The sequence below is a fragment of the Grampus griseus genome (assembly GCF_964374135.1).
Source record: "Grampus griseus genome assembly, chromosome: 11".
NCBI lineage: Eukaryota > Metazoa > Chordata > Mammalia > Artiodactyla > Delphinidae > Grampus > Grampus griseus.
The window spans coordinates 98436017-98450702 of record NC_139005.1 but is presented as its reverse complement, the minus strand read 5'-3'; the positions used below and the strand labels follow the sequence as shown (position 1 = coordinate 98450702).

Sequence of the window (14686 nt, the reverse complement as noted above, 5' to 3'; positions counted from 1 at the left end):
ACGGTGTAGAAGGGAAATGAGCAGTAAACACATGTCACATGCCTAGGCCCATGCTCTGCAGCAAGAGAAGCCACTGCAATGAGCAGCCCACGCACTGCAAGGAAAAGCAGCTCCCGCTCGCCACAACTAGAGAAAGCCCGCACACAGCAATGAAGAGTTAATGCAGCCAAAAATAAATTAATTAATTAATTTTAAAAAACATAACCATTATTAAAATTTATAAAAAAAAAAAAACACGTGTCAGGGCGTGGGGAGGCTATAAAGAAAAGGGAAGTTGGGTCAGGGACAGACACCACTATGAAAATAAAAGGGCAAAACACAGCCTGGGAGTAATTTGCAAAACACGTATCTGACTAAGGACCCAATCTAAAATATACTAAGAACGCATGACTCAATAATAAACGAACAACCCAGTTTTTAAAAACTGAGCAAAAGCTTTGAACACGTTTCATCAAGGAAAATATATGAATGGCAAATAAGGACCTGAAAAGGTGTTCAACATTATTATGGGGAAATGCAAATCAAAACCACTACACACCACCAGAATGGCCAGCATTTAAAAGCCTGACCGTACCAAGTGTTGCAGGAGACGTGGAGGAACTGGAACTCTCACACTGTGTGTGGGACTGTGAAGGCATACAACTACTGCACACCTATCAGAATGGCTAAAATAAAAAATAGTGCTGTACTTCCCTGGTGGCGCAGTGGTTAAGAATCTGCCTGCCAATGCAGGGGACACGGGTTCGAGCCCTGGTCCAGGAAGATCCCACGTGCGGAGGAGCAACTAAGCCCGTGCACCACAGCTACTGAGCCCGCACTCTAGAGCCCACGAGCCACCACTACTGAAGCCCGCGCACCTAGAGCCCGTGCTCTGCAACAAGAGAAGCCACCACAATGAGAAGCCTGAGCACCGCAACGAAGAGTAGCCCCCGCTCACTGCAACTAGAGAAAGCCTGCGTGCAGCAACAAAGACCCAACACAGCCAAAAATAAATTAAAAAAAAAAAAAGGAAACATGCACTTCCCATGCAACCCAGCAATAGCACTCAGGTATTCACCCCAGAAAAATTAAAATTATGTTCATGTAAAAACTTTACATAAATGTTCATAGCAGCTGTATTCATAACAGCTAAAAACTGAAAACAGCTCAAATGTCCTTCAGTGGGAGAACAGATACACAAACTGTGGTCCATTTACATCACGGGACACTTACTCAGCAATAAAAAGGAATGCACTGTTGATACCTGCAACAACTTGGATGGGCCCCAAGGGAATTACGCTGACAGAAAAAAAAAAAAAATCTCGAAAGGTTATATGTTGAGAAAAGTTGAGAAAATCACCTTCTTCTCCAGGAAGCCCTCCTGGCTATGCCAGCCCTGGTTGGGTGGGGAGGGGAATCCTACCTCTGATTCTTACAGCATTTCTAGCATTTCTGGACTGACCTGTGTGTCAAAGGACAGACCATGCTCTGTCCAGGGCTCTGCTTTGACAATTCCTCTGTGCATTTCTACTCTGACCGGATGGGTGGCTCTGAGTTTTCCCAAGCCTGGAGCTCAGGGCTTGGTTGGATTTAACTGAATGACATCACCTCGTGATTGACATCACCTCAGAAAAAATCACCTGTTTTGGAGCAACCTTCACAAACATTCTGACTCTCTTTGCACAGATGAGGTCAGAGGAGCCCAGAGAGGGTACTTCCTTGCCCCAAGTCACACAGCATGTCTACAGTGATCAGCTCATTGATGAACCATGATTGAGATGGGAGGGAAGGTGAAGCAGCATCGGTGTGGAGGTGGAAAGCTCAGCTCTGAAGGCCCTGCCAGCTCAGTCATGGGAGGAGAGGATCCTTCAGAATCTGAGAAGTGAGCTAGAAAAATTGCTTCTGTGGGTATTTATAATTAGAAGTTTCTGGGAAGCTTGAGTCCAGCCCAGAATCCATGAGCCAAGCCCAGCCTCTCCCACCCACCCCCGCCCAGCAGCTTGGGTTATTCTGCAGACTGGATAGAACTGGCTGGAAGCTGGCCACAGCTTGGCTTTTGCCTTCGAATCCAAGCTCACCCCCCAACCCCATGCTGCCCAAAGATGAAGGTGTATCCTCCTCTCCCCTGTGCTGCACAGAAGGGGCCTGAATGCCATTCCAAAGGGGTCAAAGGCCTCCTGCCTTGTCAGCTATGGCCCCCTCTGGTGCATCTGGACATGTCTCAGCATCCGTGATCTGGTGCCCGGAGAGCACCCCATCAGCCTGCTGGGGCTCTTCACAGCTGTCAGGTAGCGTCCTTTCTTTAAGCAACCCTGCTCTGACAAACCTCTTCTTTTTTTTTTGGTCACACCGCTTGGCATGTGGGATCTTAGTTCCCCAGCCAGGGATCAAACCTGCACTGGACGCACGGAGTCTTAACCACCGGACCGCTGGGGAATTACCCTGACAAACCTCGTCTTTCAGTGATGGGAAGTGGGACTGACTTGTTTTGCACATCCCAGAAAGGAAAGCAGTCTTGCTACCTGGCTCAGAAGACAGAATTGAGTTATCTGAGCGGAGACTCACAGACCCAGGACTGGGAGAGCCCGTCTGTCCCACAGGAGGACTTGGTGCCCCTCCCCTGTGTCCTGCAGCCTCTTTTGCCTGCCTGTGGTGGGGTCCTCAGAGAAAGCTATGAAGGGACCCAGAAGTGCATGGCCCTGAAATTAACTGTTTACATCAGCCCATTTTACAGATGAGGAAACTGAGCCCCAAAGAGAAAGAGCTGAATACAGGGTTGGTGGGGGGGACAGGACGAGCTGCCAGCAGAGCCGTACCCTGGGCCCAGATCAGCTTCTGGTACCTCACAGCCAGCAAACCCCAAAACGGCATCTAATAATCCCTAAAGCTCACGCGAAGCCCTCAGGGGAGGTGCTGATTTCCCATCTTCCGGAGGAGCCTGAGACTCAGACAACCCTGGTGCCCTAACAGCCCTGATTTCCTTACCCTCTCCACCTTCGCTTTGACTGAAAATTAGCCCCCTGCCCCCACCCTCCAGAGAAACAATGCAAACCCTCAAAATGACGACTCATTCATTCATTCAGCATCTCACTCATTCATTCTGTAAGTCTTTATTGAACTCAAAATCTTGGGAAGATTTTATTAACTGCTTTCCTGCAGTTGGACCAACAGGCCCTGTGTTCGCCTTGGTTGGGGTCAGGGTGTGAACATGGCCCCCTGCAGACCCCTGAGCAAGCCCCTTGGGGAGACTGTGGCCGCCCAGAAGCGGCATCCGGGCTCAGTCCTGGAGCTTGCTGGCATACACCTCGGCCCTGTCCAGGGGTGGCCCCCGGTTCACAGACGTGTACGAGGGCTCCGAGGTCCCCAGGGACTTGGGGACGGCCTCCTGCGTGATCTGGGAGTCGTGGGCTGTTTCCCTGTCAGCACTGCCCATGAACCTGACGGAGGAGATGAACAGTGCCGGGGTTAGGGGCGCAGAGCAAACCCCAACCCCTCAGCTGCTCAGGGACCTTTCTACTTAGACATTGCTTTCACAGAGGTCACCTTAGGCCTTCATTCAATAGACCAATCTTTCCAGAGCACTTACTGTGTGCCAGGCCCTGGGATAAGAAAAGTATCACTCTTTTGGAATTGTGTGAACAATTTACAGGTCTTACCGTGAGCTGGACAAATGTCCCCAAAGAGCTAAGATTGTATGGGGAGACAGACCACAGCACACAATGACCAGACAGAGTGGACGAGTCCACTGGAGGGCTTCCTGGAGGAGGGGGCAGTTAATCTGGCCTTAAAGGAGGAGAGTGGAGGCACAGAAAGGTATTCCAGGCATTTGATAGGAAGGGCTAGGGAGTGTCTGGGGAAAGAGTGGGAAGTTGTGTGCAGCTGGAGCTGGGGTGGGGATGGTAGGAGGGACGAATGGAAGAGGCAGGCTAAAGTCAGATAACAGGACCTTGGTGCTGCCCAAAGGGAGGGAAGGACATCACCACATCCCGACTGCTCCCAGGTCTGGCCAGACAGATCAGTCTCTTGGTGGCTAATCTCATCTATTATCTGTGTTTTTAACTTAAATGTCAGAGGGCAATCTGATTTCTAAGTTCACTGCCCGCTCCCTACTCCATCCTTCACCCACCCCACGTCTTTTCCTGCCTGACTAATCTCTACCTTTCCACGTAATTTCACCTACTCCAAGGAGCTTTTCCATCCACTCTCTCCACCCGCGCTGGGACAGGCAACCCCCCCTCCCGCCCCCCATCTTTAAAGCCGCCTGGGTCTCCTGCCTCTCTTGCTGAGATGCACACTGCCTGTGAGTTTTCAATTCATCCCAGTCCTGATAAAAATTTGTGCCTGCTGTTCCTTCCTCCAGGAAGTCCACCCTGATGCTCCAGGTAGGATCTGCCCTGCCCTCTTCTGGATTCTCATGGCACCTGCACCTGCGGCTGCCTTGATTCACCCCCTGCTCCATCCTCCCAGGAGTAGTGGATTCCTGTCTTCCCACCAGGCAGCCCCATTAGCTGCTCCAGACACCCCATGGGACACCTCCAGTCCTGATCTAAATAGATGCACATCAAAGTTGGTAGTGGCGTCAGGAGACTCAGGAGCTCTGGTCCAGCTCTGTTTTACCTGGTGGTGTGACCCTGGGCCACCCTTCCCCCCTCAGGCCTCAGTTTCCCCATCTGTACTGCAAGTGAGTGAATTATAATGACAACAGAAGCTAATACCCATTTAGTACCTGGGTACTGCCCTGAGGACTCTATAGGGAATATTTTACTTAACCCTCGAAACTCCATGGGGCAGATAATATTGATTAGAATCTCCATTTTCCAGAAGAGGAAACTAAGGCGTAGAAGGATAAGATACTTGCCCAAGACGCACAGCTGTGTCAGAGCTAGGATCTGCCCACGAAGCCCCAGTGCTCAGCAACCCCCTACCCAGCTGAAGACTTGACCTTGGACACCTCAGGACCCTGCTCCCCTCTCACTAGACCCCACCGCACCCAGGGTGGAAGGCAGCTCTCTTGCTCCCGGGCTCTCCCCACCTCAGAAGACCCTCCTGGTGGAGTGTGTCCCCAAGCCCTGTCCGCGCCTCCCCCCAGCTGGCGGGTACTCACACGAGGCTGAGGACAATGGCACCAGCAAAGCCAATAAGCAAGAAGAAGGGCAGGGAGCCCAGGATGGACGCGATGACAATCATGCCCCCGCTCCGCCGGCCCGGCCACGTGTCGATCGCCGAGTACGGAGCGACTGTGGGATGCAGGCTGCTTACTCTCCAGACGCTGCACCCCCCAGCCTCCTCCCAGGGACGCACAGGGGACCCCTGCCCTGGAAGCCTAAAATCTCAGGGATGAAGCGAGGACCCAGGTCAGTGCCTCTCCCTGGGTTTCAGGTGAAATTATCTGACTTGCTACCACATCCCACTCCCCAACTTTCTCTTGCGTGTCTGCTCTCACCCTCTTTCTTTTTTTTTTTTGCGGTACACGGGCCTCTCACTGTTGTGGCCTCTCCCGTTGCGGAGCACAGGCTCCGGACGCGCAGGCTCAGCGGCCATGGCTCACGGGCCCAGCCGCTCCGCGGCATGTGGGATCTTCCCGGACCGGGGCACGAACCCGTGCCCCCTGCACCGGCAGGCGGACTCTCAACCACTGCGCCACCAGGAAAGCCCTCTCACCCTCTTTTAACTGTCTTTTTGCATAATTTTAAATTATGAACTGACTCAAGTCTTCCGAGACGGATGGGATACAGATTATAAACAAAATAAAGGCGGAGCAAAGGTCCCCAGGCTAACGGAGTCAGGGGACTGTGCCCTCCCTCTGCTCTGGCCAGTGTCACCCTTTTGGAACTAAGTGGACAAACCATTTATAGGTCCCACTGTGAGCTGTGGCCACTTTCCATCCAGTGTCTCCTGTAAATCCCGTGAGACCCCCGTTCTGCAGATTGCTCCCTGCAGCTCAGGGAGATTGAGTTCCTGTTCAAGGGCACTCAGACTCCAGCCTCAAGCCTGTAGGTCTGTCTCCCTGCCCCAAGAGAGCTGGGCCTGGCGTTTTTATCTGGATTACCCGAAGGAACCCTGCTGGAGAAGCAGAGCAAGGATTCTTCTTCCCACTTTTCGGATGGGAAAACTGAGGTCCCACCCAGCAGTGAGGCTCAGATGCTGGGCTTGAACTTGGGACTCTCGGTCCTAGGGCAGTGCTGTTTCAGTGGGACCACAAGGCATGGGCATGCCATTGGAGGGGTGAGCAGAGGGTAGGAAGGAGCCCCCAGCCACATGCATGCCTGCCCAGCTCCACCATCACTAGCCACGTGACCTCAGGCAACCTCACAGAGCCCTAACTGGCCCATAAGATGACCATGGGTGGCAGGGGAATTGTTTTTTTTGGCTGTGCCCTGCAGCTTGTGGGATCTTAGCCCCCCGACCAGGGACCGAACCCAGGACAGCTGAAGTGAAAGTGCAGAGTCTGGACTGTCAGGGAATTCCCAGGGAGTTCTAAAGTTAGGGTCACAGGTCGTCAAAATTACCGTAGGAAATCTCTTCTGCCGCCCCTAAGGTTCAGCAGACATGATTAGGTGTGTATAAACCTGGGATCTGTGTTGAGAACTCAGATGGAGGCTTGAGGGGGACAGGGCAGGACCACTGGCAGATGCCTGGGCCTGCAAGGCCCCCCATTTCAGAAAAACCATAGGAGAATGGCACTCCTCCTGCCTCCAGGGCTCATGCCCCTGTGGCTAAGATTCCTCTGGAACCGCCTCACAGAATAATGATGCTGTCCTCGTGAGGGCTCAACAAGGGGCTCGTTAGGGTCTAAATGCAGGATAAACGCTGAGCCCTTTGGAGGCAAATGCACCATCCGGGCTGGAAATGCCGGCTGACTCTGTCTTCAGTTACACCCATCCAGCCGGCCAGCCCAAACACCTGCAAATCCTCCACCTTCCTCTGTCATGACACCTGGTCCTCGAGGGAGGGAGGGAGGATGCAGTCTTGGGTTAAACTATTTTAAGATGCATTTTCCTCATAACCCAATAACCTGCCTGTATCTGGGGAGACTTTTCCAAGTGACAGCATGAGTGTGCTTCCCTGGGTTCCCTTGAGGACCACTCCCAGCTCACTTCCACCACTTACGTCGGTTGGTGCGGATGGGGTCCGACCACAGGGTCTGGTCCTGTACCAAGCCTGTGGACATATTGACCAGGACATACTTGAATCTGGAAGGAAATGGAGCAGGGATGACTTCTCTCCATCCTGAGAGCCTCAGCCACAGGGAGGGGGAGGGACCGGGGCAGAGCTGGGACTCGTAGGAGATGGAGATCTAGGTGGCCCCAGTGAGGCGGTGGGGGGCTCTGGCAACAGGATGCTGCTGGACTTTGCATTGGCAGCACCTTTGCCCACGTGTTTCCACAGCTGAGATGCCACCTCATCCAGGAAGCCGTCGGAGCCTAGGCTCTCTCTCCGGGAGCCCCTCTGTTTCTCTGCCGTATATATTGTGCACATAGCAGATTTGCTGAGTATTGACCCATCTGTCCTTCTTGCATTTTTGCCTTCCTCTATTCCCAGCCTGGTCCTTGGTCTCACAAAAGCGACTTAAAAAAAAAAAAGGAATACTATCCACGTGCAACCCCGATGCCCTGTGATAAAGGCTAACTTTATATGCAGAAAATCCCAACCAAGTGTTACAAAACATAAAGGAAGATCAGGTGACACAGTACAGAATACCCATGGCCTACTTTAGGTCTTCACCCTCAGTTAAAAATGATGGATGTTCTGATATCAAAGAAATCAACAGCCTCTAGTCTGACACTTAAAAAAAATGAAGACCCTTAAAATCTTTGTAGCATCCAGTGTTTTGCTTAATCCCTGCTTCTCTAGGTTTGAAGACGAGAATTCCAGAGGCTGGGATGTGTGCCCTGTGTCTCCTAGGTAGGGTGGGCTCAAGTAGGAGGGAGAGGTTTTCCCACGTTAAGACCAAGGTCAGAGGTAAGGGTTGAGGGTGGGGGAGAGGACAGCCAGGACTCAGGTCCTGCCCAGTGGCTGAGGCCAGAGGATGGCTGAGCCCCGTGAGAGGATGGAGGTAAGGGATGGCCTGGGCCCCAGATGTGGCCTAGAGGGTACAGAGACCCCAACCTAGGCGTCTCCATGGTAACAGGGGTGAGTGTAATCAAGGCTTGACACTGGGTAAGACACATGGCCCTGGGTCAGGGCTGAGCCCCCAGCTCGGCACAGAGAAGATGCTCAGGAAATACGCGTGAAAGTGAGCCGCTGTGCGCTCCCTGCAAGCGCACCCTTTCATGGGTGGGCCACGAAAGGGCGCACTGCAGGGAGGCGGGAGAAGTCTTTGCGCTGAGCCCCAGCCTTTCTCGAGGTGACCCCCTTCCCTCTCTGGACCACAGCTCCTTCCCTGTCAAACGAACTGCCACATGGGTGATGGGCCAGGACCAGGTGCATAACTTGTAGGGCCCAGTGTAAAAAGGAAAATGCGGCCCCTAGTTTAAAAGTGAAGAATTTCAAGATGGCAGTGGCAGAACATTACGCCAAGAGGGGTCCTTCTGAGCGCAGGACCTTGTGCACGGTCATGAGCCCAGGAAGCCAGGAATCCTTTATGGCACCCGGGACAGTCCTGGCATGTGGTAGGCTCCGGAGAAATGTGGCTTCTCGCACTTCACCAGTTCTAGGTCGCCCCACGTCGGGGCTGGGGCACACCTGCCCCTCTCCCGCAGCCGTTCACACCCACCTGTATTCCGTGGCTGCTGACAGGGGTGGGTTGCAGAGGCCCCAGAAGTTGGGGTCAGACAGGCAGGTCCCATTGGTGCCCACCCTGACCAGGTATGCATTCAGGATCTCCGAGGCCCGGGACACATCCCTGACAGCATCCAAGCTGGGCAGGTCGCTGCAGGGGGTCAGGTCAAAGGCCGCCGCCTTGTAGGGGCCTGTCCTCCCTCCCTCTGTTTGCTGGAACGTCGAGCTGAGTGGGGCCTTGGTGCTGTCCTGCACAGAGGCGTTCCTGAAGCTGGCTGTAGAGGCAGTGCCGGGAGTGAGGTTCCTGGCCACCCCAGCTTAGTCACTCACTCAGTCATTCAACAAACGTCCCTAAGCATCCTCTCTGCGCCAGTGCTGTACTGGGCCCTGGGGTCTCTTCCTTACTTGCTGGGTGATCTTGGACCACTCAATTTACCTCTCTGGACCCTCTGTGAAATGGGAGGAAAATACCTCGCAGTGCCTGCACATTGGGATTGGGCGCAGGTAGGCAGTCTTTTGCTGAAAGAATAAAATGATGACCCCACAGGAGCTGCTGTAAATGGCTGCTGGCTAGAAACGTAAGAGGTTGTCATCGGGTCCCCACTCTCAGATCCCAGGGTTGCTGCCAGTGAGCAGGTCGGGGCTGGCCCAGAGCCAGCAAGCCCGAATGCGTGGCTTCCGTCCCAAACACCGATCTTGAACTACCGCGGGAAGCCTTGGGCAGGACTTGAGCTTGAGGACCAGAGAATCTGATTTGCTCTCCAGCTCCGGGAGCTCCCATGAGTTGCTCAGCCTCTCTGAGCCCCGATTATTTGCCCCTGTGATGAGCATCCTAACAGTTAACCTTGCAGGCAGGTTGTAACTATCAGCTCTAAGGTGTGCGAAGAAGGAAGCACAATGTAAGTACTCAGTGCTGGATGCTGTCATCATTCCCCCCACTAGACTGGATGTCCCTCCAGGGCAGATGCACGTCTGGGACCGCAATCACCCAGCCCAGGGCTGGCACACGGCGGGTACCAGTGCACATCAGTGAGGTGAATGGGTGGTTTAACTGCAGGGATGGAGCACCCCGCTACCTGTCTCCTTCCCTCCTGCCTGCAGACAGCTCAAAGCCCCTTTCAGAGCAGCCCAGAGGAAGCAGGACCCTTACCCGAGTCGACCAGGACATAGAGGTACACCTCGTAGGTGCCATGGAGGGCCGCCGGGCTGTCAAACATGCAGAGAGGCTTTTCCAAGGCCACGGTGGTGAGTGTGGGGTTGCTGGTGGCGAAGGTCACACTAGCCAGCTGGGGCTGGAGGTTCACACCTGGAGAAGCAATGAGGCGAGGAGGTGACCCCCAGCAGAACTGTCCACACCCATGGGCATGCTCTGCGCGCGCGCGCACACACACACACACACACACACACACACACACACCCCTCTGCAGACACGGGCAGCATCCCCGTCCCCACCCAGCCATCCTGACTAGAACCAGGAAATCCAGCTGAACTACTTCTCTCTCGCTCCCCCCAACAGACATTCAGTCACCAAGAACCCCATTGCTCCTCCTATGCATCTCTCCACCCCGTCATCCCGGTCTGAGTCCACCCTCTTCACCTGGACTCTAGGAAACAGCCCTACCCGATCCTCTGCGCTCTATCGTGCAAATCTGACTGCGTCCCTCTCCTGCTGGGCCCCTTCCTGGCTCCCCACTGCCCTCCAACACGGTCCAGCCTCTCTGGAGGGGCAGTGAGGTCCTGAAGCTCTGGGCCTTGCCTCGTAGGTCTCCAGCCTCCCCTCCATGCACACCCCCTGACCTCATGCTCCGGTCACGCCGATGGACAATGGGTGGGAGGTTCCCAGGATAGACAATGCCACCCCTCTCCTCCCTTAACTTGCCCATGCTGCCCCTTCACATGAAATATCCCTCCGTGTCCCGAGTCCAAGCATCACCATGAGTCTAGTCCAGTCCCTTCTCTGCTCTCCCACAGTCCCCTGTGTTTCTCTTGCAGCACCCAACACAGAGCCCTCGAATCCCCATCAGAAGAAGCTTATTAATCAACATTGGCTATTATTATTAATATCTGGGTCCCCAGAGCCTTCACAGGGCCTGGCACAGAGCAGGCATCTGTGCCCATTCCTGGAGGGAATAAGTTCCTATTCCTGGTGCCACTTTCCATCCAGGCTCCTCTGGGGACCCTTCAGGAGGATCAGGGTGCAGGACACGCGCCGGGACACAGCTGCCCGCCCTCCCCGGGCACAGCCCCCTCCTCTCATCCGCTGTTTACCTGAGCCAAGTCGTAGGCAGCCGAGGGCCAGCAGGACCCAGAGCGGAGGCATAGCCTGAGAGAAGCTGAGACAGGGCGGGCGGTCCAGGGGCCGAGAGTGCACCGCGCCTCTCCCGCCGCTCACCTGTCCGCCCTGGGCCCCCGGCGCGCCCCGCCCCCGCCGCAGCCAGCCAATCTTCCGCCTCCTCGCGGGATATTTGCATAAACTCCGCCCCGGGCTCCCCCGGACCGCGAGGTGCTCAGGGCACAAATCCATCCCCGCCGGACCTTCCCCGTCCCCTGACCGAAGCTCCTACTGTGTGCCGAGGCTGGAGTGGCGCTTTCAGGGTGTCTCTCGCCTAATGAGACCTTGGGGGCAAACCACGCCCTCTTTGAGCCTTAGTTTCCACACTGTAAAGTGAGGACGCTGATTCCTTTATGGAATTCTATTTATGGAAACCCTACTACGTGCCACTCACTGGGCTCTTGTGAAGGTGAAACGGGTTAACGGGTGAAAGTGGTGTCATGGAAAACCTGGAAGTCCTGGGTCTGTGAGCTGTCTGAAGACCTCTGGTGTGGCCCTTCAGTTCACAGGCGCAAGGCCAAGGCCCCGGGAGGCCAGGGACTCGCCAAGGCTGCAGGTGGGCTCCGGGGCTGGTGGAGCGCAGGAGTGCTGCCCTCAGCCCAAGGCTGTTTCAAAAGGGGTGGATCAGCTTTTCAAGGCGTGCTTCCTGGGGGAGCTTTTGAGAATAGTGTTGGGGTCTTCACCTGGACCAGGTGGTTCCCTCCAGCATCAGGAAGCGTGCACATCTCCCAGTACACCTTAGATTTTACATTTTAAAAATAAAAGTAAAAGGATGGGAGGGGCTTCCCTGGTGGCGCAGTGGTTGAGAGTCCGCCTGCCGATGTAGGGGACGCGGGTTCGTGCCCCGGTCCGGGAGGATCCCGCATGCCGCAGAGCGGCTGGGCCCGTGGGCCATGCCCGCTGAGCCTGCGCGTCTGGAGCCTGTGCTCCGCAGTGGGAGGGGCCACAACGGTGAGAGGCCCGCGTACCACAAACAAAACAAAACAAAAAGTAAAAGCATGGGAAAATTTTAATCTGGAGCCCAACAGTAACTAGTGAATCTGTGTATGACATTGCTGGTATAATCACTTGAAGAAAAGGACTGTACCTGAGGGACTCTGGAACAGGCTTGCCTGCCTGTGCTCCCTTGGTGGAGAATCTTCTAAGGACAAAGAGATCCTTGTCCTCACTGGTGAGGCAGTGGTGATGGTGGGAGACAGAGCAGCTGGGAAGCAACTTTGGGGCACCCTAGGACTGGTGCTGTCAGGACCCAGCTTCCCGCCATAGGATGAAGGGGATTTGGAGTGGGGGAAGGGGGAGTATTTTCAATTAGCAATATTATTATGAAAAAGTAACAAAACGACTCCCAAGCTCTGTCTATTGAGAGGATATAGAGGGGATGACAGCCTATTGCAAGGAGCTCACTTAGCACTCTTGGACCCGAAACCTCATCCGCCAGCAAACCACACCAGGGCCCCTGGAGAGATGGCGACTCCAGGGCTGGGGCACGGAAAGTCCAGAGGAGCTTAGAAAGTAAAGAAGCTCTCGAAGAACGATGGCACAGAAGGGACTTGAAAGGGCTCCCAATGGTCAGATTGGGGAAAATTTGAGCACAAAATAAATAACCAAAGTAACATATTTAGCCCATTGGATAAAATTCAAATCCATGAGTCAATACTGATACTTTTAAAAAATATTTATTTATTTATTTGGCTGAGCCAGGTCTTAGTTGCAACACGTGGGGTCTTCGATCTTCGTTGTGCCATGTGGGCTCTTAGTTGCGGCATGCATGTGGGATCTAGTTCCCTGACCAGGGATCGAACCCAGACCGCCAGCGTGGGAAGCACAGAATCTTAGCCAGTGGACCACCAGGGAAATCCCAATACTGATACTTTAAAAAACGTTTCATGAGAGAAGGGAAAATTCTTCTTTAAAGAAGAACACCAACGAATAAATGTAGAGAGAATGACAAAACCAAAAATCACTATTTTACAACCAGCCTGGTAATAACTGATTCAAGAAGGAATCATCTCAGAAAACATTAAAATCATAGGGTCAAATTTTTTAGGGAAAAAGATACACAGAAATCTATAGACACCAACTTACTGAAACAGTCAAATCTGATGTCACCAATAATGGGACGGACAGACCTCACGTGCTCCCCAGCATCATGGCTCTGGGAAGGGCTGAGCATCATCTATGGATTTCCTGGCCAAAAAGTCTAACCGGAATCTAATCAACAGCAAACAAGCAGACACATTCAAACTGAGGGATCTTCTGCAAACCAGCCGCCTGGATGCTCTTAAAATGTTACTGTCATAAAAGGCAAAAGCAAAAGCAAAACAACAAAACAAAAGGCTGAGAATTGCTGTAGACTGAAGGAGACATAACAACTAGTGTATAAAGGCACTGAGTGACCCTTGATGAATTCTTGGGTGAAAACAAAGAATCTCTAACGGACACTGTGGTAGTTAGCATGACAGAGAGAAATTTGAATTACGGAATGTGTATTGGATAATGATATTGATTAGACACTGAACTTCCTGAGTGTGACCACCTTATTGTGGTTCTGTAGAGGGAGATGCACGCTGGACTATTGTGGGTGAGGCGTCAGTCGTGATATCTGAAACTCACACACGTATTTAAGGAGAGAAACAGGGAGAAAATAAGAGACAAAGCAAATGGAGCATAATGTTAGCAATTGGTAAGTATGGATGTTCACTGTACTCTTCTTGAAACGCTCCTATAGATTTGACATTTTTCAAAGTAAAAGCGTTGGGAGAAAAAGATTCTATGCTCAGCCACAAACGCACTGATCCCCTCCCAGGGCCTCAGTTTCCCCTCTGTAAAATGGGGTGGGGGTTTGATGGCCTCTCAGCTCTGACCTGCCAAGAGTGGAAGAACAGGTCCTTATCTCCGGGGAACAGAAAATGCCCCGAGATAAGGAACTCTTGAGCAAGGGGTGGGGTTTTCCTCCAGGAATTTTTATGGACTGACATTTCTTGTCCAGCGACTGTGTGTGTATGAACCAGAGTTTGTCAGAGGCCAGCAGAGCTGATCTTGGAGGCTCAGCCCGGAATCCCCCACGAGAGAGCGCAGGCAGGGTCTCACTGTCTTCTCCAAGACGCTGCAGTTTCTTATGAAAAGACAAACAAAAATCCTTAGCCTCTTGCCCAAATATGGAGAAAATATTTGGGGGAAAAAGTTAAAATAATAATCTACTGAGGCCCAGAAACATTCTTCAAAAAAACGTTTTGGATTTATAAACAAGTTTCCACTTCAAAGTACTGGCTTTTGTTTGCAGATTCTGAAGAAGGGAAAAGTGCAGGAGATACGAGTCGTTTTCCTTGGTGATACTCATACTGGCGTCAGTGGAGGGAAACTGGGGTGACAAAGAGGCCCTGACACGTGCCAATGCGTCCTCCTGCTTCAGCCCAAATGTCCCATGTGGACATTCCAAAAATTTGTTTTGCAAATACCAATTTTTTAAAAATGTCCTCTTTTTGATCAGGCCCATTCCAGGGCCCTGAGTCTTCCGTCTGACTTAATATTTTACTTCCAGTTTTATTGAGATATAATTGGCATAAAGCCCTGTATAAGTTTAAGGTGTACAGCATAATGATTTAACTTACGTACATCATAAAATGATTATCACAATAAGTTTAGTGAACGTCT

At 52.7% G+C, this 14686-nt stretch overlaps 1 protein-coding gene across 2 annotated transcripts; it reads right to left on the bottom strand.

The window, feature by feature from the left end:
- Positions 1–3256: 3256 nt before the first annotated feature.
- UPK3A (uroplakin 3A) lies at positions 3257–11020 on the bottom strand (the record flags this gene model as incomplete). Of its 2 annotated transcripts, XM_082665940.1 has the most annotated exons (6): positions 3257–3416; positions 5084–5216; positions 7090–7172; positions 8696–8975; positions 9851–10006; positions 10969–11020. In XM_082665940.1, the coding sequence occupies 6 exons, from the start codon at positions 11018–11020 to the stop codon at positions 3257–3259; spliced, it is 864 nt and encodes a 287-aa protein (XP_082522066.1). The 2 variants fall into 2 exon arrangements, with proteins under 2 accessions (XP_082522066.1, XP_082522067.1); XM_082665941.1 differs by lacking the exons at positions 7090–7172; positions 8696–8975.
- Between the last annotated feature and the right edge of the window lie 3666 nt (positions 11021–14686).